A 27595-nucleotide genomic window follows, 5' to 3' on the forward strand; every position below is an offset into this window, starting at 1 on the left:
CCATACTTAAATATATCCATTAAATACTTCATCTGTTCAATAATTTTAAACATTTGTTTCGCACTAATTGCTGTTTTGTGTTATTTCTACTTCATGTGCTTCTTTCAATACATTCCAATGATGCTCCTGTTCTTTGGCTCCAACATCTCAAAATGCACTATTACTGCTAAATTTGAAACCACATAATTAAGTACATTTTATCACTTCCAGCATGTTAGCAAAAGAAATTATGTTAAAAAGCATATCACTTCATATAAAAAGCATATGAAATGTAATTTAAGAAACATCAATGCAAGCGACTTTCTAAAATAGAGTCCTTTATTTAGAATAAAGTGAGAAACAAAAAATTATATGTTTAATCATATAAGTCCAAGTACAAAAGATACAACTATTTTACATTCTGTATAAGATTATTTATAGAATTTTGAATACCAAATTTCTTCAAACATTCATTAATGATAAAAATAATTTAATTTAGCAGTTTTTATAATTTTAACAGTAAATATACAATATTATCTAAAAATAAAATTTTGCTTTTATGAAATGATTCAAAATCAATAAATAAAAAAAGAAATTTTAATGAAGCAAACAAAGGCCAATTACAAAATTTACATCATAAGATTATCATTATACAATATAAAAACCACTTGAAAAGTGCAATCAAGAAATATTTTGGAAGCTTTTATGAAAGAAACTGGCTTTATTATGTCTAATAAACTACTTTTAATATAGGAATTTGCAAAAACAATATAAATTTTGCTAATTATTATTGTTTCTGCTCATTTATTATTAAGTAAAATTTTTGCTTCACATCAAGAAATTGGAATCAACAAAAGGAGCAACTACTATGCAGTCTTAAATAATCTATTTAATCTTCTAAACTACAAAAGTTTATAATAATTCATCAACATGAGGTGTATGATGCAATCGCCCTAAGGATGCCATGGCAGGTTTGGCTTTCATCACTTTACCAGCAATCTAAGAAAAAAAAAAGCTCATGAATGTTTTGGTTGCTACCAGTAATTTAAAGAATAGCTGAATATTAGTCTCGCATTCAACATAATCTCACAATTTAATATTTTGTTTCAGCCAACAGTGATTCTAAATTATCTAAACACTTTAAATCAATCAATAACGATCATTTGTGGTTTTTATTATCAATAGGAGAACTAATCATAAGATTTAATGTGTTTTAGCAATATTTGAGCCCTATTTTGAAGAAACATAATTATTTTGGCTTAGCTTTGCCACTTTTGAAACAATACCAAATAAACTTTACCTCAAAACAAATTCTTGAAACTTTACTACCAGGATAGTCTGATTTCAATATATGCTTTAATGTGCAAAATATTCATAGCAGGTTATTAGTGGAGTTGGATTTTGAAACCGTAAGATCATGAAGAAGATGACCAGATTACCAATTCCAATTGTTAAGTAATTTTTGAGTTAAAGAAATTTTAATAAAATGTATCTAAAATGGAAAAGCCCTAAAATGTTTGTAATACAGGCAGAGTTAAAATTATCACTAACTCTGCAGTCTATACCATTATCAAATGGGCAAATCCCAACTCTCCCAGAAAGGATTTTTTTTTAATGCTTAAACTGACAAATTTAACAGTGTGCAAATAAAGATAAGTATGAAAAAATTATGGAATCATAATAGTAAAAATCAATTAGGCGAGGCTTAAAATTTTTATGCTGACTAGTTATATTCTCACTTCAGAGCCAGTTGGTGGTTATATCTAATATTTTCTTTTAACATTTTTTTTAAACTTTGTAATTTTTATAGAATTTTTTCTCTTAGTGGATCACAAACACTATGCTAATGAAATTTTCCATAACAACTTTTATTTGTACATTTGAGATAATATATCTGAGATATTGTTAAAAAGATAATAACCCATCTTCTACTTAATAAATAGATAGATTTTGATGAACAAAATGAATTGAAGGTCAAATAAATAAGTTCAGCAGGATAATAATGAAAGAGAGAAGCTTGGAGATAAGAGAAGTGAGATAAATAATGTTAAAATGATTCATAAGGATATTTTTATATTGAAATATATAAGGTGGACATAAAACACATAGTTAAAATAATTTTCTCTGCTTAGAGGCTTCTATAGCTTAAATTGTATTCTACTGAAATGATCTTTCTTAATTTTGTGGTTTAAAATAGAACAATATTTATTAAGCATTTCCAAATTTTATACTTATATTCTAAATTTTACCATATCATGCATTTTTTAAATCTTAGTATACAAAAATTTTAAATATATTTTACATTTTATATACATTTTCTTTTTATTTTTAGACAACTATCATGTAGCTAAAACTAATGATCAAAATGAATGCAAAACATAAAGACATGCAATTTAAAACTAATAATAGAAAATATAATTTTATAAATCAATATTCAGTGTTCCTGGCCAAAGAGGAATATTTTCAATGTGCTGAATATCCTTGCATACAACAGTGCAAAAGCGACTTTAGGTGCATTTTTTTTCTTTCTGTTCTTTCTCTATCTTTTTAAAAGGAATTCTTATACCCCTGTATTTCATAAACTGCACATGAAATCTAGTTTCATTCTGTTAATTAGCTTTAGATGCAGGTGACTTCAAATGGGAGTTATTTTATGACAACTCGATATTTAATTTAATAGAAGTTAAACACACAAAAATTGTCCTTTCATTTTTTTTCCATTATTATCTATTTTTATTCATTAAACATCAATAATTTTAAGTTCTGTGGAATAATTGAAACTTTAATATAAATGTTAAGTTTATGAAGAGATTAAAAATGAAAAGGCACTTACTGCCTTGATATCAGCAAGCTTAAGTTCATTAATGGCTCTCTCCAATTCTTTGTCGTCTCTTACTTTTCCATGCATAGAAGCATCAAGGGCCATGGCAGCAATAGCACCATCTGATGTATCTGCCTCCAAAAGAAGCTTGGCTTTCAGTTTGTGTCTGTAAAAGAAACAGAAACTTTTTAAATAAAGGATTAATAAATGGGGAAAATAAAAAATAGTAACGAAAAGAACTAACGAAATGAACTTATTTTATATTATTACTTATTCTCCAAACTTATCTCCAATTTATTCTCCAAAAAAATTTAATTCAATTAAACAAATGTCTTGCTCTGAAATACACAAGAGCTATTTTTGGAGAGAATTTGAGATTTTGAACATTGGTGAAATGATGAAAAAAACATTTGAATCATGCATTTTAAATTCTCACACACACCAAAAGAAGTATATTGATCCTGACAAATTTAACATACACTATGTACATGACAAATATTTACAGAATCGTGCTCTAAACTTCAAAGCCTCTGATCATGAAAATGAGGCCCCAAAATGCAAATTATTAAAGCCCCCCCCCCAAATAAAAAAAAAGCTTCTAGATAACTAATGTCTGTAGACAAACTTTTTCAAGGGAATTTTTTGAAATTCAAGTTTTATATAGGACTTTGTCATTTTACAACTATCCTAGATTATTTGAAATTTTGTTGAGAAACATTATACAGCAATATAGCTTATGATTAAAATAAATTAACATACAACAACCCTTTTCTAGGCTATGATTCAAAATATTTCAAAAAATAAATCTTGTCACTTTAAATATACATATATACATGATTTATAAATTAATTGGTGATTATTATAAACTATCATTTCCCACATGAAATTACATTCTGTTTCATGTGTAAGAACTTCAAGGTATCAGTCAGAAAAGCTTAGGCTTCACTGTGTTTAATAGCACAAAATCCATCTTTGGTCATTTTGTATCAAAGATTCATACAAAATGACCCAATGTTTGCTTATTGTCAAACATTATATGCTAAAACTTTTGTTGAATACAAAATCTGGAGAGATATTTAATAAAATCAATCTATTTAATACAAAAAAAGCCCATCAAATTTAAAAGTAAAATAAAACGAAAATAATGATTAATTAAAAATAATGACCCCGAAAATAACGATTAATTTGCCTTCTTATCTTTCTTTCAAAGTAAAAACAACTAGAAGCAAATCACTCAAAACATAAATAAGTTATAAACAGACAGTCGAATGTTTTTTTTTTCTTCCATTTCTCAGTTTTTCAGATTTAACCATTTTTATTTCTAACAGCTAGAATCTTGTGTTCACAATTCCCCAATTAAATGGATTTTCCACTGTTTAGTTATTGTTTAATCAGAACAGATTGATAAAGTATAAGAACTGGGTTTCTTATTATAATCAACATTTTCAGAATGATCTCATTTCCCCTGATCTCTACTTATTTAGTGATGATGTAATAAGAATCCTATTGGCATTTTATTATTTTTATAGGGACACAGAAAAGCACTGATACTCTAATATTTCAAACTCATATTAAACTTCATAGAATGCTTTTTAAGAATCGACTGTATGCAACAATAAAGCAAATTCTCTTCGAAGAAACAGAGTGGGCACTTAATTTGATTAAATTCTGTAAATTTTTTTTTATCATCAAATTTTTGGCTATTCAGAACAGTTATATCAAGAAAAATCTTTTATTTGATAACACAAACACATTTATATAATGCAAAGAATCTAATTTTAGATTTAAAAAATTATAGATGAATTTTTATTAACCCTTTGTGTACATTTGATGTATCAGGTTCTGTATTTATTTGAATTTCTGTCACCATTTTTAAAACATTCTTATTAGTTTAAGTTATCTCAATATCATGAAGCAGTATATATTCTGAATAATAAGAAATAAATGAATTCTTATGTAAAGGCTATTGCCTTCACATGTTCAAAAGATTAAATGCACTTCAAATACAAAAGTTATTTCAAATAAAAGTGTATTCAAATGGTTAAGTTAGAGAAGAAGTGTTTGTTATATTAACAATTCATTTTGCTGACAGCATTAAAAATATCAACAAGTTAGTCATGAATTAAAAAAAAAAAAAAAAAAAAAAACTTTTGTGAAATAAGTGCATTAAAATTTCAGAACCAAAATATCAAGAACAATTATTTATTGTTATTCTTCATAAAACTATAGGTAAATTGTATTTAACTTACTTCCAAACCATATCTGGGGAACTTCGCAAACACATTAATTAAATAAGAGAAATTCCATTAGAAAATTAAAAGATTTTAAAAAATCATCCAAAAAACTCTTAAATTATTGCAGGAGTCACATTCAGAGATGAATAAAGAGAACAAATTCCAATGTTTTAAATTTAATGGCAATATCGAATAACCGGCTAATATTTTATGCATATCTATCAACAATTATATATATATATATACATTAAATGATAATTATTAGGAACACAGTCTAAAATTTTTAGAAGCAAATAAAATATTTATTTACTTTGCATTTTCAACAGCACTATCAGTTATATTTTTTGTTACTTCTTTCATCTGAGTAACAACTGCTTTTACCAACTAAAAAAAAAGATGAATACACAGAAAAATTACAGCAAATAATAATAATAATAATAAAAATTGTTAATTTGGCAAATGAATTTAATAATAATAATAAATATCTGCTTACAATTAAACAAATACACAAATCCAAAAACAGGATTTTATATAACTATGCAAAACTTTACCATTAGAAAAAGTAATTTCACTCAATTTTTTTTTTTCAATTCCCTAAATTATTTTGACCTTTCAAAAATTTTTAAAAACAAACAAATCAAAAGATTATGGTTTCTATTAAATGTAGATATCTTAAAATAGTGAATTCAAAACAATGAGAAATTAGTAAGTTTTGTGTGAAATGAGTAATAAATTTTTACTCTAAGTTATGATTATATACAACAGCAAAATGACAAATGAATTACTAATGCAGAATTCACAACTATTTTGTTCAAAATGAATGTTAAGCAGCTGTTTTTGTGTTCAAACATATATCAATAAAAATACAATCTATTCTTTGCAAGCATCAGGATTTACAAGAACAAAGAATCAAGCATAAAGAATACACAGAATTTCATACATCTAATTATTATCATACACACACAAACATTTTAAAACTAACATCCATCAAAACTATATAATATAATTTTTTTGTGATTACAAAGCCCTGCACATTTAAAAAGAGACTAAATTCAAGCATACCGATTTCATGTCCTGAGGTTGACCAACAATATAGGCCCCAAATAGACCAGTGTCAGAATAGTTCACATTCAAACCAGACACCTAAAAGAATGACAAGAACTGATGTAAAAAAAGTAAACATATTAAATTATCAAGAAAAAAGAAAAAAAATTTTTATCATAAACATAATAATAAAATTCTAATTGAGATATTTTAATCTTAAATCAATTAAGTAACACAAAATAAAGTTTTTATAAAATACTAAATTTTAAGAATTACTTTTAAAAAGAACCAGCAAAAGCAAATTTTTATAGAAATCAAATCCAACTATAATATAATTTCTATTATTCAAACTAAGTGGAACTGTAATCACCTTGAATAATTGGAAACTTATCAATAGAAGTTAAATTTTAAATCATAAATTTTCTTACAAGAAATTCGTGATTTCTTGAATTTTGTATTGGTAATCACAAAAATTAATTTGAAGATAATATGACATATTGTCTGGGCAATTCTTTCAAGGATTTAAAGAGTTTTTTTAAAAAAATGATCTATTAGAAAAGTTGTTAAAAGACCCAGCCCTCGTAATTTACGAATGTTAACAATTTTTGCAGTTTCATTTTGCATTTTCTACCTTTTATCAAAAAATGTTTGCTCATGCTGAATAATGCAAAACTTTCCAACAAATGCCATTTTGTCAAGAAAATGTTGGAATTTTTCCTTATCGTGAAGAGTTTTATGAAATATTTTATTATTTTTCTCTTAATAATCTCATGATATAATAAGATCATCACCCAATACAGACCTTTTACAAGCATTCACACTGTGAAAATTGGCAATAATTTGAATTCTTTTTTAAGAAAAATTCAGTGACTATATCGAAATGCAATTCAATTTCCTAGCACTTTCAATCAATTGCAACCTTGATTGGTAAAGGCTTAGATAACCCAGGTTTTACAAAATTTTAAAGTTTTAATCCTATTTTTGAAGCTAAGAGAACAATTTTGAGATGGATCACCAACGATGAAGATGTAACCTAAACAGATCTCTCACTCTTCACATCTGACATTGATCCACTCCCCCGTACCAACTTATATGATAATTCTTCAGTAGAATCAGTTTCATTAAGTAAGTCCCTGAGGTTCAAATCCGATTAATTATTGCTTATAATATAAATTAACAAAATGTTGAATAGTCACAAGGGACAAAAGGCAGAAATAACAATTATAGAAAAACCACTTATAAGTAATAATTGTAAAATATATGAACATAATTCCAATTTTCATACCATACATCTCTTTTATTTTCTCTTTCATCACGAAAATTTTGGATTTTCAAAAAAAAAAAAAAAAAATTTAACTACACAACGAACATCAAGGTAAAGTAAAATTACATTAAGATAAGGCAAGGTGAATACAATTATATGTATGAGTTAATGCTTAAAATATCTAATTAACGACTAACTAGAAACATATCAACAGACCTGATATTCATTTAGAAGATAAAGCCCTTAGAAAAAAAAGAAAAAAAGGATAAACAATAATAACTACATGAAAATTATAAAAAAGAAAAGAAGCTAAACTTACATAGAAAGGATTAGTAGTGGTCTTTGCAGCAGCTTCACCAAGAGCTGAATATTTTGAACTACTCATCTGAATGTGGTTACCAAGGCCTAGAATGCATTGTAAAACACCAAAACTCAATGCATCTTTCATGTTTGCTGCACTGCAAATAGATGGAAACTTTTCATCAAAAAATCAGTTTAATTAGTTAAAAAAACTAATTAAAGCCATTTACATCACACATTCTATATTCTAATTCTTCAAGAATAAGAAGCCAGCCAAAGCCTTTTAATTTCTCTGCGATTAAAAAAATATGGATGCAATATTTATTCACAAAAATCTGTTACTTTAAAAAACATAAAGGTGAAAAAAAATCATGCAATATTATATTATACAAGATTGAATCAAATAATAATAAAAAATAAAATAAAAATGGCAATAATAATATATAAAGAGCTATTTTATAATTCCAATTTAAAAAATTCAGCTTTAAAAAATGTTCCCAAATGTGTTCATTTATAGGCATTTAACTGAAGATATACAAACTTCTAGCAGTGGCAGAAGAGTGCTAAACATGTGAATTATTGAAAAATATGAATAGAAAAATTATCTATTTCATGGCTATATAAAAATATTTCACAAGTAAAATACATATAATTATAGAGCAGCAAAAAAAAAAAAAAAAAAAAGCTTGATTTTTAAGTATTAAAAAAAATTTTTTTATTGAAAAATCATGAAACAAGTATTAAAATTCAGCTTCTGGATGAGTTTTACTCAGAAACTTAAAGATTATGTATAACAAAACACCTATAAAAGTTTCAAATATTCTGAAAAATTTGATATCAAATGATTTGAAAAATGCTAGAAAACTTGATATTTAAAAAATTTTTCAGCTTTAAATTCATTTTGGAATAATAAGTAACAGATTTTCTCCCTTGTTTTGTTTTCAAACTATGTTCCTGTATCCTCACAATGTGCTGTTATTGACAACAAACTTCATTAGAAAATCTGCTTACTTCAATTTGCCTTTGGATTTGCATCATATATTTCAGAATCATCTTGCAAATTTGAAAATGTGATTTTACTCACCTTGCACCTTCAGCAACTACTGCTGTATAAACTAGCGGTAGATCAGCTTCAATTCGAATTTCACCTAGAATTGACAGTTAAAACCTCTTTTAACAATGAACAAAATATAGGTCATACTGAACATGAAAAATTAACTTGTTAAAAAAAAAATTAGTTAAGCCAAAATTGTTTTTCAGTTCAGTCACATACATAATAAAAAATAATGAATAGCTAAAAAAAATTAGTACGAGAAATGTACAGTTATTCAAAACACTAGCACAGATTACAAAAGATTAGAAATTTGTAGTAAACAATAAAATGAAGACAAAAATTCAAATAGTAACTAAAAGAAACTAAGTTTTAATTGTATATATGAAAAGAATGCTATCTAAAACTTTTTTCAATTAGATAGAAATATTCTTGTTCTTCATTTCACTGCCATGTGAAAAATTCTATCGAATATATAAAATTCTCGTGTCACAGTTTTCGTTGCCATACTCCTCCGAAACGGCTTGACCGATTTTGATGAAATTTTTTGTGCTTATCCGGTATCTATGAGAATCGGCCAACATCTATTTTTCATCCCCCTAAATGTTAGGGGTAGTCCACCCCTAAATTTTTATTTTTTTATTTTTTAGACAAAATTTTTAATTTCTATTTTTTTATGATACAACATACAAAAATACATACAATCCTCAATTTTCCCCCTTCTACGATCCACCCTTATTTTTTAATAGCCATTTTAGTAATTTAATCATTTTTCCTCTCCGGTCGAAAACTGATCAATCGTCATTTAATTAGTTATCCCCGCCAGATGTCTACAGGTGTCACTTCTGACCCAGTAAACAGCACGGAGTAGGGATGAGAACGAAGCCGGTCTCCTTTCTTTCTCACTCCCTACACAGTTGTCGGCCATCATTATTGTTTATGCATCAAGTGTAGTAGTAACGTTGACAATTATTATTTTGCTATCTCAGTGTAACTCTCATATTAACTTTTAATCATTCCTATTTTATCAATAATAATTAAATTATCAATTTTGAGTGTATTTTGCCCGATTAGTTAATCAAGTGATTTTATAACCTCAAAAGTACTCAACACGTGACACGAGCTTCCAATAACAACGGATTTTGTGTTGTAAGTATACTTTTTTTTTATTTATATCGAAAATGTTGTTGATCTTATAAAAATGTAATTTTAATTTAATTTTATTAAAAAAATGTAATTGAACAATTAAGATTTTCATAGTTTCAATTTTTACAGTGAGCAATGCCAAGAAAACGCAAAGGGGCTGATTTGAGCCGCAGTACAAGTAAAGCTCGAAACTTGCGAAATAGCAGATCCGAAAGAACAGAAGAACAAATCCAGCAACAAAATACTGATGCACGTGTCAGAATGGCGCAATTGCATCAAGAAGAGCCAGAAGATACACGAGCTGAACGCAATGAAGTCAGAAGATTAGAACAACGACAATCACGCCGTTTCACAGTCAATAGACGAAGAACAAATGACCAACAACGACAACAGGTACATCGAGCATTTATATCTGATTCATTCCTGCGTCTAGCATTCCAGTATGAGCCCGATATTGAATATTCTGCTCATTCAAAAGTGGTAATTGGTGCTATGGACAAGGAATGTCCGCATTGTCATGCTCTGAAATTCAAAAATGAGCCAGCTGGGATGTGTTGCGCGTCAGGAAAAGTGCAACTACCTGAAATTGAAACACCACCTGAACCATTGAACGGCTTACTTATCGGCACGGATCCAGATTCTAACGTGTTCCTGAAGTCAATTCGAAGATTCAATTCATGCTTTCAAATGACATCGTTCGGAGCAACAGAAATAGTTCGAAAGACTAATGCAAATGGTCAACAATTCAATTCTACATTCAAAATCAGAGGCCAAGTTTATCATAAAATGGGCTCACTGCTGCCAATGCCAAACGAACCACATAAATTCTTACAAATCTACTTTATGGGCGGCGAGGATTCCGGAAGCGCACTTGCCAATCGCGTGAATGCACGTTGTGATTATAATAACCTTGATTCACTTTATGCCAGGCGCATCGTCAGCGAGCTAGATGCTCTTTTGAACGAGCACAACGAGTTGTTGAAAATATTCAAATCACATATGCACCAATTACAAAGCGATAATCACGCTATCGTCATTAATCCTGATAAAACACCAGCTGGAGAGCATATTCGTAGATTCAATGCACCCGTTGTTGATGATGTTGCTGGAATCATGGTTGGCGATTGTACAGCTGCACGAGAAATTCTGATTCGTAGAAGAAATAATAATCTTCAGTTCATTGCTGACATCGTTCATATGACGCTCTCCGCTAATATTCTGGAAGGGACAAGACGGATATTGCATGAACATAAAACAACGAGATCCCGTATCAGGTACTTCATTGATTATTAATTTGATCATTAATCATTTAACAAAACAATTAAATTATTGAACGTAATAAATTTAAATTAATTTTTATGAACAAATATTACGGGAGCTGAAACAAACAAGAACGTTAGCTCAAAGGATTATTATGCGTACCGATTAATGATTAGACGTGGCCTGGACAACGTCATTTTACGATGTCGTGAGCTTTGTCAACAATTCATGGTCGACATGTACGCGAAGATTGAGAGCGAACGACTACGATACTTACGATATAATCAACAAAAGCTGCGCGCGGAAGAGTACATTCATTTGCGAGACGCTATCAACAACAACGCCGACGTCGCCGAAATTGGTAACCATGTCATTTTACCATCATCGTACGTAGGCAGTCCACGTCATATGCAAGAATATATACAGGATGCTCTGACTTTCGTGCGCGAATATGGACGACCATGTTTATTTATCACGTTCACATGTAATCCAAAATGGCCAGAGATTACATCTTTGCTACTGCCTGGCCAAAATGCAATACATCGCCATGACATTACAGCACGTGTGTTCAGACAAAAGTTGAAGTCTTTAATAAGTTTCATTACTAAATCACATGTATTTGGTCCCACACGTTGCTGGATGTATTCGGTTGTGTGGAAAAAGCGAGGATTACCTCATGCACACATTTTGGTTTGGTTCATCGACAAAATCCATCCTGAAGAAATCGATAGTATCATTTCTGCGGAAATTCCAGATCCATCCACTGACCAACTGCTGTTTGATATTGTTACAACAAACATGATTCATGGTCCATGTGGTACTCTTAATAGTTCATCGCCTTGCATGGCTGATGGAAAATGTACTAAAAATTTCCCTAAAGATTTTACCAATGATACGGTCACAAATGTCGACGGATACCCAATATATCGCCGAAGAAATCCTGAAAATGGCGGACAGTCATTTATTAAAAATATCATCAACACAGACATTGATATTGACAATCGTTGGGTGGTGCCATATTCGCCTCTGCTGAGCAAGACATATAATGCTCATATTAATGTTGAGTTCTGCAGTTCTGTGAAGAGCATCAAATACATTTGCAAGTATGTCCATAAAGGCAGTGATATGGCTGTGTTTAGAGTGGAAAATACTAATGTGAATGCTCCTCCAGTGAATAAAAACGATGAAATAACGCTCTACCAAATTGGTCGGTACATCAGCTCCAATGAAGCTGCTTGGCGTATCTTTGGTTTTCCAATTCATGAACGGGATCCAGCAGTTGTTCAGTTAGCCATCCATCTTGAAAACGGTCAGCGCGTATTTTTCACGAACGAGACAGCGATTAATCGTGCAATAAATCCACCTAAAACTACACTCACTGCATTTTTTGAATTGTGTAATCGTGCGGATGATTTTGGTGCCTTTGCACGAACATTACTCTATTCACAAGTACCACGCTATTTCACATGGACTCAAACAAAAACATGGATGCCCCGCAAGCAAGGCTCACCAGTTGCTGCATGCCTCAATTTATTTAAATCAAACGCCTTGGGGCGATTATTTACAGTCAATCCAAGACACACGGAGTGCTTTTATCTTCGACTGTTGTTGGTTAATGTTACTGGCCCATTATCATTTCAAGATATACGTAAAGTGAATGGGCAACAATATCCAACGTATAAAGATGCATGCCTTGCACTCGGCTTGCTGGAAGACGACAACCAATGGGAATGCATGCTTGATGAAGCTGCATTGAACTGTACAGCAATACAAATTCGTCTACTATTCGCTATAGTGTTGACTACATGTTTCCCAGCCCGAGCACAGATATTATGGGAAAATCACAAAGATTCAATGACTGATGATATATTGCATCAACATCGTATACGGTGCAACGATCTAACCGTAACATTCAGCGACGAAATGTACAATGAAGCATTGATTGCTATTGAGGATCTTTGCATTGTCATTGCCAACTTACCACTTAGTAATTTCGGTATGAATTCGCCAAATCGAACTGCATCTGATTTAATGAATACTGAAATGAATCGTGAACTGCAGTACAGTACTGTAGAAATGGCAGAGATTGTTGCCCGCAATGTCCCACTAATGAATGAGGAACAAAGAACCATTTATGATCGCATTATGCTCGCAGTTTCAGCTGGACAAGGTGGGTTCTTCTTTTTGGATGCACCGGGTGGAACTGGCAAAACATTCGTTATTTCGCTAATTCTTGCTGAAATACGATCAAATAATGGCATCGCATTGGCCGTTGCATCATCGGGCATTGCAGCAACTTTATTGGATGGAGGTAGAACAGCTCATTCAGTATTTAAGCTGCCACTAAATATTCAGAATAACCCTGACGCAGTATGCAACATTAAGAAACAATCGTCCATGGCCACTGTGCTGAAACGGTGTAAAATTATTATTTGGGATGAATGTACTATGGCACACAAACATTCACTTGAGGCGTTGAACAGGACATTGAAAGATATTAAAAACAGTGACAAACTATTTGGCGGAACTCTGTTGGTCCTTTCAGGTGATTTCAGACAAACACTTCCAGTCATTCCACGTTCAACATACGCTGATGAGATCAACGCTTGCTTAAAATCATCTCCATTGTGGCGTAATGTTGAAAAATTACAGCTAAAAATAAATATGCGCGTTCAAATGCTTCAAGATCCATCCGCTGAAACATTTTCAAAACAACTCTTAGATATCGGGGATGGAAAAGTTGCTATAGATGAAACTGGATACGTAAAATTACCGACCGATTTCTGCACAATCGCTGATTCGCAAGATACTCTCATTGAACATATATTTCCCGATGTACACACACAGTACATAAATCATGAGTGGCTTGCAGAAAGAGCGATTTTAGCGGCAAAAAATGTAGACGTTGACAATTTAAATCTGAAGATACAAATATTGTTGCCAGGGAACTTGGTATCATATAAATCTATTGATACAGTTTGCGACGACAGCGAAGCAGTAAATTTTCCCACAGAGTTTTTGAACTCACTGGATTTGCCAGGCATGCCACCGCATAATTTACAATTAAAGGTTGGATCTCCAATTATCTTGCTTCGTAATTTGAACCCGCCCCGGCTGTGCAACGGTACGCGATTAGTCATTCAAAAATTAATGAAAAACGTGATCGAAGCCAGGATTTTAAATGGCAAGTTCAGAGGTGAAAATATACTCATACCACGGATTCCTATTATACCTACAGATGTGCCAATTCAATTCAAATATATTCAGTTTCCGATTAGATTGGCATTTGCAATGACTATCAACAAATCCCAAGGTCAAACGATGTCTGTTTGTGGATTAGATTTGAGAACACCATGTTTTTCACACGGACAATTATACGTGGCATGCTCTCGAGTGGGTAAACCATCCAGTTTGTTTGTGTTAGCTAAAGATGGACTTACAAATAATATTGTTCACGCTATAGCATTAAGAGATTAATATTGTTTAATAGTGTTACTGTCGTAATTGTTTAATTAATGATATATAATTTTAAGGAATAAATTATAATAACTTAAAAATAATGTTTGCCTTTTGTTATTTTTATATTCACTCATCGTTCACAGCGCTCCATGCTTATTTCACGCATATACCACATTCTTACATACATACAATATACACATTCTAACATACATACATACTTACAATAACTAAGCTATTTTTTGTCTATAGAAATTACTAGGAAATTATTTATATGGCAAAACAACGTTTGCCGGGTCAGCTAGTATATATATATATATATATATATATATATATATATATATATATATATATATATCTTGGTCTATTCATTCTTGCAAGAAAATGAGGAAAGACAGAATCCACGGCATATTTGAATGCAATTTAATCAAGAAACAATGACAGGGCTTGAGCCATTCAGAGGGGAGACAATTCACATATGTATTTATGTAATAACGGCAGAAAATTTAAGTAATAACAAATATAAACAAAATAAGAAATATGTACATAAATATAAATAGTGCAAGAAATAAAAAATGGATACAAATAAAAAAGTAAAAGAAAAAGAAATAAAGTAAATACATAAACAAAGTAAGAAGGTAGAAATATATTTGCAACAAAAGATAATAAATAATTATGTTAAGTTAAATAATAAAATTAATTTATATAAGAAAGTTAAAAACTAAATAAAAAAACAAGTAAATAAAATGAGAAAAAAAAAATTAGTAGAGAATTCAATAAAGAAGAGTAAAGGCAAAATAAGTTCTTGTATAGTCCAAAATAATGTGTAATAATTGAAGAAAAATGTCAAACAGTTTTCAATGTGGAAAAATGTAAAATCAGAAGAATTAGTGAAAGTGATTTCACTTAGTTGAGTTTAGTTGTTATCGATAGGTGGACAATTTTTATAGTGTATTTAAGAAAGAGTAGAATGAGAATAAGATTTTTGATGCCTAAATTTTTGTAGGTTTCTGGCCACAATATTCTTTTATTTCAATGCTTTTATTAAGATATTTTAAAAGAGTATTTCATTGAGTAATCTGTTTCTGCAGGCACATGTTACTGATTTACTGAATAGAACCCATAGTAATTTCAGGAGATTTAGATATCAATGTACAGAACACGCATAGGCTATCAAATAAACATCAATTGCTGTTAACACACTTCACAGTGTTTAAGTGAAATAAATCATTGTATCAATGTTATCTGTGTGACCAAAGAAAGTCATTTACAGTAGTTATTACATATCCAAACAAAACTTTAAACTTCTTTATATTAAGTAATTCAATGCAGTAAAATAAATTGTGGCTAATTAAGATTGAATGGTTTTATTTTAAATATAACAGTTGTACATAATAAATATCAAGTTGTGGGACAACTTATTAAATTTCATATGGAATTTTTTTTTTCCCTAACAAAGAAATTTCATGATTGCTCTGTCTTTTGGCTGTAAAAAGATAAACAATTTAAAAAGGCACAATAAATTGTTTTTGCTTCACAAAGATGCTATGTACACATAAGTTTGATTTATTCAATCTTCATGTAAAAGATTACAAGGAAACATGATTTGGCAAAAATAATTTTTAGTTTGAACTATCTCAATCATTATGATAATTTATATTTTAATAGAATTTTGCGGTAAAATCAAATTCTTTTCAAAACATAATTATCTGTATAACATTTTATACAAAAGGGCAATAATTAAAATAATATTTTACTTGCAACTGATGTCAAACATTCAACAAAATTAAATTTACTACAGAAAGATTACAAAAATTTGTTCATTTGATTCAAAATTCAACATTAAAAAAATATGAATTATATAAATTAAACTTTAAAGATTAATTTACAGCTTATTACATTAAATAGGAAGAGTACATTTGTACTTGACCAACTTTTTCCAAAGATAAAGGAAAGAAAATGTAAGCATTCAGCACAAACATTTGAATTAATAATAATATTGTTACTTTTCCATTAGATGGTAGTTGTTGACATAATACAAAGTTTAGCACATAATATGACAAAAAAAGTTTTACAATACTACGAATATATAATATTGTATACTATGAAACTTATAACAGAAATTAAGAAAATTTTTAATTTGTTTTAAATGTAAGATTATAGAACTTGACATATATTTCAATTGCTAATAACATTTGAAAGAAAAATTATAAATATATCAAAATTTGAAATTTAAATTTTACCTGGAGCAAATTTAGAAGCCCCATCACTATCAGGAGAACCACCATGCAAGTGAACGAGTCCACCAACACTTTTTTCTAAATCTTCATGCGATATTCCAAGTCCTACAACTGCAGTCTTAGATGGTGTAAAATGACTGTGCACAAAATTATGCAGCTGGAAAAAAAAAAAAAAATTACATGTTTAATAATAAGTATTAGTAAATTATAACCAGCCTTAAACTAAGATTTCAAAGGCAAATTTAATCATATTTTAAAAATCTGGCACAATACCTTGGATTTAAAATTAGATATAATATCAGATATTATTGCAACAGAAATATAATAAATATTTCATATAATTTCAAAGTATAACAGTCTTATAATTTAATGATTTAATGTTAAATTACATCATTTTGCAAAGTTATTACTCTTTGGGTTTCTAGTATCAAAAACAATTAATTATGAAACAAAATTCCCTATCAAGTTTCAGTCATGCTCAGGAAATGCTTTTCATATTTTTCTTTGCTTAACAATTTTTAGACATTTAGGTAGAGACCAGAAGAACAAAATTAACAACCCAAAACAGTATGTAATTAAATTTTGGATAAAATTTTGTAGCTTGTAAAAATTAATAATTACAAATAATTATTCATATAAGACACAAGATTTGCAAATGACTAATAGCTAGACATATTACATCTGTGAATTATTTGCAGCGAATAATTTAGGAGCCAGTTTTGATAAAAAAAATTAGAACATCCAGAATCAATTACGTCTGTACTAAAATCACTGTAATCAGTGAAATAATTGTAATCAATGAATGAAAAAAGTTTTTAGTAAAATACATACCATTTCTGAATTGTGTTTGCCAATCATGAAAGTTTCCGAGTAGAGGGAATTAGCGAGACCACCTCTAAAAGCTGCCTTGTGCAAGGCTTCAAACAACACTAAAGAAAAAAAAAGAAGAAAAAAAAAGAAAAAAAACTGTTTTATTTTCAGACTCATTCAAAGCACTGGCATTGTCAAATGAAATGATTATTCACTGAAAAGCAATGTAAGCAAATTAAATTTTCCTTTCAGATAGAAAAATCTTGGAAGAATATTAGTTCCTAAACTAAAATTTTTAAATAATCATTTTTTTTAGAGAGAATTTAAGTAAAACAAATTTATTGTTTGGAATTTTTTTCTAGCTGTTTTTACACCAGGATATTAATTCATTAATAAATAAATAAAATTAACCATTTAACAAAAGAAAATTATGTTTAAAATTGATCACTACTAGTTATTATGAAAATTTATTCATATGCTTTAAATATTTAATCATTATTTATAGTAAAAACAGTCCTAATCACTTAATAAAAATTAGAAATAACTCGCATACAAAATAATAATTTTCAGTAAGTATTGGCTTTTGGCTCAAAAATAGGTTGAACCATTTAGATGACTAATTATGAAATGTATGTACATATCTTTCTTGTACCAAAAGGGTGTATTGCGAGAAGTTTAAAACAATTTTTTATAACAGTAATTTTAAAATGCGAGGGGAGATATAATCTGTATGTTAATAGTCAAGAGATTAAGAGAGTTACAGATATTGTTTCTAAAGACTTCTTTTGAATTGTTAATTTAAGAAGTATCTGATTCGTCAGACAATCATTTCACATCTTTGTACTATTGCATTAAAACATGCGATGTGGTATGTCAATAAGCGAAGACAAGAATAGGTAATTCCTAAGTAATCTGAAGGGAAATAAATCTTATCTTTGAATGATCAGAAAAAATAAAAGGTGAATAGCACTTTTTTACTTCATCAAAATTTTCATTTTAATAGAATATATAAGATCCCATCCAGTCTCTATAATTTAATGGTTAAATTAAAACTTACGAAGCATTTTACTAATAAAATTCAGACCTATTTTAGGTATAAAAATATACTATACATATAATTAATCATTATAAAAATAATATAAATTCAATCTACCTTTCAAGGTTAAAAAAAAAAAAAAAAACTCTTCAAAGCAGATATTTAAATTTTAATAAATTAGTGCATTAGTTTTCATACGAATTTTAAGCATTTCATATAAAAAAAAAGCAGGGGGAGGATGTCAGAAATTGAATTTCAGTTTATATATAAATAGAAATTCAATTCCTGAAAATCAACTCTTTTTTCATATATGGGATGTTTAAATGATAACAGTGAATTACAGATATTGACAACAGAAATGACAAACTTTATCTTGAATCAGATGCAACAGATGTTATGAAAGGGACCAGATAAAACATCGTGGTACTAGAAATGAATTTAGGACTCATTCAGAAAAGATTAAAATTGGTTGAGTACCAAAATAATTTTTTCCATTTTTGAAATTTGATAATATTATAAGGAAAACCCCAGTAATTTACTAGTTTTATGACAATATTACAAGAAATAATAAAGGTTCCCATTTTCCTTTCTTTCTTTTTCTATTTTATCTTTCTTACAGTAGCCTTAAATAATGACAACAAATACGAAATATTTTTTGAAATTGAAAATACACAAAGAAACATCAGTATTCTGATACTTCACCTGATTCTGGTCTGCTTTGGTGTAGAGCGAGATCAGTAGGAAGCATATGAGATGCTTCTTCAACTTCCCATGGCTTAAATGTTGGATTAGAAACTACATCAGCCAAAATAGCAAGAGCATCATCACTAAAAATATTTTGAAAGAAAGAATATAGATTATCAAATCAAAATACAACATTTTTAAAATTTGTTAGAAAAATTAAATAAAAAAAAATTATAAGTTATAATTTTTCTTTTCCACCAAATTTACTGTTAAGAAGAACTGTGTGCTATTAAGTATAATATAGAGTTTATAGAAATAAGAATTCAAAAAAGAACTAAAGAAAGAAGAAAAGTACAAGCATATAAGCAAAACTTTTATATAATTAAAAATGAAGAATAATTAATAATTTATACAAGTGGATACATCAGGCAAATTGAATCACAAAATTAACAAGATAAAAAAAGACTCATAAATCACAAAATTAACGAGATAAAAAAAGACTCATAAATCACAAACAATTTCGTACAATATACAAAGCAATATGAACAAATCTAAACACATACAAATATTAATAAATAAATAGGGAAGAAAAAAGATTAAATTCTATATAAGTAAATGTTTACAGAATTCAAATCTAGGAAATGCAGGAAAAATATTTTTAACCAATTAACAAAGGACTGATTCTGAACAACAATATGTAAAAAAAGATAAAGCCATGATATATTACTCTGCTAGTATATGGTAAAATAGCATTATTTTTCAAAGATGAATATGTTACACAATAGAACTGAATGGTAGCCATTTCAATCGTTGCCTCCAGACAGAAATACAGTAAAATAGGCAATATGTTAAAAGTGTTAACTAGGTTAGCTTATAATTGAAGACAATGATAATAGAGGTAAAAAAAAAAGTAAGCTTTGTATTTTAAGATATAAAACATTCCTGTCAAGTGTTTTCCATAAGACATTATTATAAGATTTTTGGAGTATTTGCAAAAATCATACATAGCTATTTTTTACTTACTTTTTAAAAAAAGCAAACCAGAATATTTTATAGCTAAAAGTTCTTATATGATATTAAACAAAGGAAAAGAATACTACTAAGCTTAAGTTCTAAAGAATATATACATTAATTTGGATTACAATAATGGTTAACGAAATTAAATAAATTTAAGGCATGCAAGGAAAAAAGGAACCAGCAGAAAAAAAAAATATATATATATATTCATCAATTTCTATAAATAGAATACCAAATTATTGTTTCAGCAGTACAATGTACTTGAACCTGTAAAACATTATACTAATTTTGATTAATTTCATCAAGGTTTTGGAAATTAATAAACAGAAGGCACACTGTATTATAGAATTTTGAAGTACAACAAGACTTCTTTTTTAAAATTGTGATAATAGGATACTTATTTTAAAAAATAATTAGATACAAAGCTATGTTAATATACATATAAAAGAAATGATGAAAATTATTTTTCTTAAGTAGAACTTTTTGCTATTAAATTAAAAAGAATACTTACATATTATCCCGAGAACACTTCAGATTATAGATTAGATTGTCTCTGGTTGAAGTAACACTTAAAAAAAAAAGAATTTATAAACTTAGTAATAGGACAAAATTTTAGGAAATAAGAAAAATATGAAGAACATGTATCTATTTTAAATAAGATAATTCTATAAAGTGCTGAATTTAAAGTATTTTTAAGCACAGCTATAAAATACAATAATTTCCATACACTGAAAAAAATTACTTTTTTTAATGAATGAGTGAGAAATAAACATAAAATTAACCTGGTTTGAATAATATTTATTTATTTCACTGTTATATGACAATACAAAGCATTAAAAATAATTTGAATATGCAATACTCATCAATTTAATCCTTATCACCAATACAAATGCTTTCGCAAAAAAAGTCTTCTACATATATTTGCTATAAAAGTTTCACAAATGGACAATGTTTCACTTTTTTCCATAGAATTAATTAGTGTAAAATATTAATCAACCATTATATATTACTCTGTATTATTATATCACAGGTATAAGGACCATATTTACTATTATGGTAAGAATCAGTAATCTCATAGATAATCATAAAGAATGCCAGATATAATCTTTGAATTATCTGAAAAAGGGCAATACACTATCCATTTTCTCTATCATCCCTTCTCCCCATTTTAAAGATATTTTACAATCTTACTCAACTGAGATCTAATAACAAACAAAAGTATAAACAAAATAAACAGAAGTTCCAGTCCCCTCCCTTCTTTCTTAAAGTAAAGAATGAGCACAAGACTTCAAAACTATAAAAATATCAATACTTACTTAAGTTTTGCTCCCATCATTTCCAAATTTCTGGTTAAAGCAAAAGCAGTATGATTCTTTGTAGACTACAAATAATAATAATAATAATATTAGCCTTAAAATTTTAAAATTCTACAAAATATCAAAAATATATTTTATTATTGAAATACTTACAAGAACTGCACAGTGCCTTAAAAGGTGAACAATACCAGTATTCTGTGGAGTTTCATATCGGGAACCTGCTTTAACAACAGCAGAGATTCGGGTAATGGGACTGTAGTTCTCTACTGATGCTACAGTAATGCCAGATGAAATCTGGGATACCTAGAAATGCAAAATAAAAACTCAATTCATAAATAATTAAGATTAATTGCATTAACTTATGAATTAATAAACAACTTCTTAAATGGATTTTTTAATCTTTGAAATAAGTAAAAGGAAAAGTACAGGAACCTTTATATTAAATATAATTTATTCATCAAAAATTATCCACATGATATCATTTTCATATGATATTGCAAATATGTATCACAATTAAATATGCATCTAAAGGTTGAACTATTTGATACAATTTTATGTATTTGTCATCTCAAACTGCATGTTGTTCGAGGTATAACATTTAACCCTATATTTTTGGATATTGAAAATGCATTATTGTTAGCATCTGGATGATATAATACATAACAGAAAGACAAAATTTCAAAACAAAACAAACAAAAACAAAAAGACAAAGTGCTTTTTAAATGTTCATTTAGCAAATCAGAAATACTAAAAGAATTGACAATGAAAATTCAGTGGAGAGATTTTAAGCCAACATTATAATATATTGTTGTACTTCTCCACAGTGCTAACTATTTTAAATTAACTCATACTTTGAATTCATTATATAAATATGCATAGAAAAATTCAAGAACTGTCCATAAAATTTACACACTATGCAAGTTTAAAAACACAAACCTGCATCCAAACATGAACTGAATAAAAGCAGAGTTATATCATCAAAGAAGTATAAAATAAAAGGGCACTGGACTGGAATAATCTATATCCCTTAGGTGAAGAACAGTTATCAAACAGTCAAATGTATGCATTCTTTGGGGAATAATGTAATTAGTACGCAATAAAAAAAAAGACAAAACAATTTTTTTCCCCCAACAATAAAATATTTGCTCCTAAAAGCAAATGGATGTTGAATTTTAAATTTGAAAAGTACTGAATTCTTTATAAATATATACATTCAATACTTTATTACATATCAGAGAATAAATCAATTTCATTGGAATTCATTACTTTATCATTTAAATATTAATGACAAAATATTAACATTTATTCTACTTTCATATATTTCAATTCCCAATTCATGATTCAAAATAAATAATTATGTTTAAAATGTGTTCATAATTATCTGCCTAACTAAATACTTTTTTTAATGTATAATTTGATATTTCAAATAAGAAATTTTATACAACAGCATACATTAATACATTATTCAAATACAAAAATTGTCCCTAGTAAAATATTCTATTGGGACATAAAAATATTTAATTTATGTAGTTCTTACTTGAGCATCTTGTTTTGATAAAATATCAACATCAGCTTCTGCTTGTGATGCAGTTTGAGCAGGTCTCAATTTCTGGAAAATGGGAAAAAATGACGACTTAAATAAATAGATCATAACATATAGCATAATTCAAACCTAGATTTAAAATAAAATTATTCTTATGTATAGAATTAGAAGTTTTGATAAAGAAAACATTAATTTCTTAATAATGCAAAAAGAAAGGAAGAAAATACAACAGTAGTTTACTTCCTCTATCATGAACTTATGATGAATTTATTTAATTCTTGAATAGTTTTATAATAATTTCCTATTTAATACAAATTTCTATAGAGCTTTGACACTCTTCTTTAAATTAATTAAAACAAATTAGAAATCGATGAAACAAACATTCTAAAATCACAGAAAATACATGGTTTAATTTTTACATTTAACTTTGAAATGAAAATTTAAGATTCCAAGATTTGTTCAATCAAAAACTTGTTTTATTTTAAGAAATAAGATCATGATATAAACTAATTTACAAAGGACAATAACTGCCATCAATCCTTTTTGTTTAAATTTCTTCTTTTTCACTCATATTTTCTTGAGCTATTTATAATTTTTTTTTATTCATCCGATAGAAACAAAACTTTTTTTTAATGAAAGAAAAAATATTAAAATATTGGGCACTTTTCTGTTTCAGGGGGCCACTGGTGACAACTTGCTTTTGTCAAATTAAACTCCAACTCGCACTCTCGGAAGAAGTTGTCTTTATACCCATGTGCCATAAGCAATCAAACTCGTAAACTGTATGGTAGATTTACTGTGTTTGATGACTGATTTTACTGTAATGATTACTGACATTTGATGATTTTTTGTAACATTTTTATGACCTCCCCCAAAATGGAAAAGTACCAAATATTATAACAGACTTGTAACTTAATCTTTAATATTGTCTAACTAAAAGTTTTTCCCACCTTTCTTTTCTTTTTTTTTCAGAAAGAATACTGAAACTATGCTTTCTTCAGTACTTTTCCATTATACTGGTGCAGGCAATAAAGTTGCCAATAATGATGCAACCAACACCAAACGGAAAATCGCCGCCGCTATAGTCTGCTTGGTGCAATTTCTTCCGGCGACTGTGTGCTGTTGCCCGAAGTCTGCTTGGTAAGATTTGCGCTGGTATAATGGAAAAGTACCCTTTCTACTTTTATTTAAGTAGTTTTGCATAATCTACATAAGTAAAACTAAAACATGTTTTCCTGTCACCAACATAAATCCAAATTATTAAACAGATTTTCTTCAAACATAGTTCATTAATAATATGAATGCATAACATGAAACATAAGGAACATTTATATGAAGATTTTGTGGCAATTATTTTATTAACTTTTTAAAATTAAAACTTATGCCTTCTTTGCAAATGTATAGTATTAAACCTGCAAGTAAGACAATAACATATACGATTTGCTCAGTAAATGTGATTAAGTTGTAAGATCAGAAAAAAGATTTTTAGAAAAATTCATTTCATTTAATTGATACTCAAAAATATTTCTCGAAAATTGTTTTGAGGTTTTCTACTATATAAAGGTTCATTGAAAACATAATTATTGGCTTTTAATAGAGGATAAAGATTGAAATTTGCTATCAAAAACAGCTACCTTCATGTTCAGAATTATAAATGTCTATTTTAATCACTACTCCTAACATTTATGTTTAGTATCATTCCTTAAAAACAAAGAAATTAGTTTTCTGCTGTTTTCAAAAATCACTTGGACAGTCTACAATTTTTTAAGATATTAAATGTCTTTATTACAATAATTTCAATTATAATAAACTTTCTACAAAATTTTTGAAAGATTTCTATGATATTTTAAATATTACAAAACAAATTTTTCAGGTTAAAAATATTACATACATGCACATGCTGATTTGACAAATAATAATTTTTACTTTTGTTATTAATATTTGTAATATAAGACTTTAAATTTTGCACAAATACTAAAGAATAAGAAAGATTTTAACGAGTTTTGTGAAAATAAATTCAAAAGTAAATTTTTCATTAATGGCTATTAATACAAAATGATTCTTCCTGGATAGAAATAATTTTATTTTTAATATTGCTGTTTGTATTCAATGGAAATATTATTGACATTATAAATGGTTTTAATGTTTTGCTAATCACAATACTTAATTCCAATTTGCATCATTCTTGAAAAATTATTAATAATTTATGTAGGAAAATTAGTTTTTGGTAAATTTTAAAAATCTCTTAGCAGAGTCTGTAATTTTCAGAGAAGCTATGAAAGATATAGAAGCGACCCAACAGAACTCATATTCTCGTCTAAATTTCAAAAAAAATTGTTAATGAGAAGAATATTATGTGTAATTTTATATTTTATGAAAAAGTTTTTTTTTTACTATAAGAATATTAAAAGCACTTCCTGAAACATGCTTTTATGTATACTACATTAGAATTTCAATGAATATTAATGTTAATTAAATAATTTTATCCCAAGACATATTAAGTATATTGTTAGTTTCTTTTTATTAAAGATTATTTATAATCAAGTAAGAAAGATCAGTACTCATTATTCGTGTTTGGAAAGCAATCAGTTTTCATGTGCCAAAGCCTGAATTTTATTTAGTTTTTGAAAACATTTATATTTTTTCCCAATTTATTAGTATGAATGAGATCTTACACTTATCTAAAACCTTCATTAATGGTTAATTTAGTTTATAAATCACAGTCAGTTTTCTTAAGTCTATAAAGTATCCTAGAGCTCTTATAAAACATCAACAGAAAATTTGATAAATTCTTACGACTGACTCTGTAAGTGTTATATAACAATAATTATTAAGAGATTTATTAAACTTATATTGAAATTATAACTCCTTTAACATGAAAATTTCAACTTTACTTCTACTAAATAGTTTCATTTTTTTCAAATATATTCAGAAGTGAAGTTAGATTTAAATATGAAAAAATTATCAAAAATATTTCTTTTCATAATTTTTTTTCCCTTCAAATTACATGCAACATTTCCTCCAAGTACAAATTTATAATAATTATGGCTAAATTTATAACAAAATATTTTTTGCTTTTATTAGATTATTGTATGTTTATTAATACATATTAAGTGTTCAATAAAATTCCTTGCAGTTAACAATAATACAGCATATATTATAGGTCAAGTGAATAAACTGAAGAACGTTATAATGAAATTTTATTAGAGAGTTTAAAAATAATAGGATCGTTTAATTTATTCAGTAAGAAAAGCAGAGTATTAAGTATTCTGATCTTGAAAAAACCTTCAAAGAGTGGCAATACCTAAACTCATATATTTGGAAATTAATCCGAAAAGGCAATATTCATAGAAGTGGGAAAACAAGCTCTATACTTGAAGATCAACAAATATTCGAGAACAAAATCCATTGAAATATTGAAAATTCACTAAGAATTCAACGAAAATGGCTTTAACAATAAAGAACACAAAATATTCTAATAATTGTAGATAAATTTAGAAAAGAAAAATCGCTATTGCAATTTTTACACACAGAGCAGTTTCAACAGAAGAAACGTACACAAAATCTAGATCTTGCATCCTAATTTGCTAGACTATCAAGGGCGAAACAATTAAATGTAGGAAGTTATAAGTAACTTTCCAAATACTATAATAATTTGAAATGTTGCGACAAAAAATTAAATACAGTACGAAATAATCTTAGGATAACATAAGAATTCTGTGTATTGTAAACATAAAGGATACATAAGTGACCTTCATAACAAATATATTGAAATCATCCAAAAAAGTATAAACAAACATACGTTTGTGCTAAAAAAATTCTTCTTTGTACTCCAAATTTGGCGAAATCTATTAGCATTCATTTTTTAGTTAATCTTTAATTATAAATTATGTATGGAAATTGAATGCAAATATTATATGATGTTTGATCTCGCTTACGACGATCAACGGTATCTCGGTTGCCAGATTCTGCGTCTTAACAGAGAAGGGAAATGTTTGCATTTGATTGTTTGATTAAAAATTTGATTTTTTTAAAAAAAATAAACATATCAATTATCAAATAAGGTGCTGAAAGCTGCAATTAGAGATGCATAATTACACGATTTTTTGAATAACAAATAATTTTGCTATTGTTATTTTTAAATATTTGTTCCAAATAACTGTTATTTCAATCATATTATTAATTAAAAATTATTACTTAATATTAAATATAAAATTATTAATTGTAATTAATACTTAATTTACTAATTTAAGTAACGTGAGATGGAATTCATTCATCTATTTCAGCTAACTTCTTAAATTTGATTTTTTTTAAAACTATTTATTTAATTTCTTTATTGGAGTAAACCATTTTCTGAAAAATTTGAATTAAATATATGTCGTTTCTTTAAATTG

General features: G+C 27.9%; 1 protein-coding gene across 1 annotated transcript; it reads right to left on the reverse strand.

Annotated features, from left to right (window-relative positions):
* Window positions 1-850: 850 nt before the first annotated feature.
* LOC129968746 (cytochrome b-c1 complex subunit 2, mitochondrial-like) lies at window positions 851-27171 on the reverse strand. Its single transcript, XM_056082955.1, has 14 exons — window positions 27004-27171; window positions 23196-23267; window positions 21812-21961; window positions 21659-21723; window positions 20854-20910; window positions 19344-19468; window positions 17627-17724; window positions 16799-16952; window positions 8727-8790; window positions 7662-7800; window positions 6097-6177; window positions 5345-5418; window positions 2813-2966; window positions 851-978 (listed from the first exon to the last, which is right to left on the reverse strand). The coding sequence occupies exons 1-14, from the start codon at window positions 27061-27063 to the stop codon at window positions 892-894; spliced, it is 1380 nt and encodes a 459-aa protein (XP_055938930.1). The 5' UTR covers window positions 27064-27171; the 3' UTR covers window positions 851-891.
* Between the last annotated feature and the right edge of the window lie 424 nt (window positions 27172-27595).

This window comes from Argiope bruennichi, chromosome 5, assembly GCF_947563725.1.
Source record: "Argiope bruennichi chromosome 5, qqArgBrue1.1, whole genome shotgun sequence".
Classification (NCBI taxonomy): domain Eukaryota; kingdom Metazoa; phylum Arthropoda; class Arachnida; order Araneae; family Araneidae; genus Argiope; species Argiope bruennichi.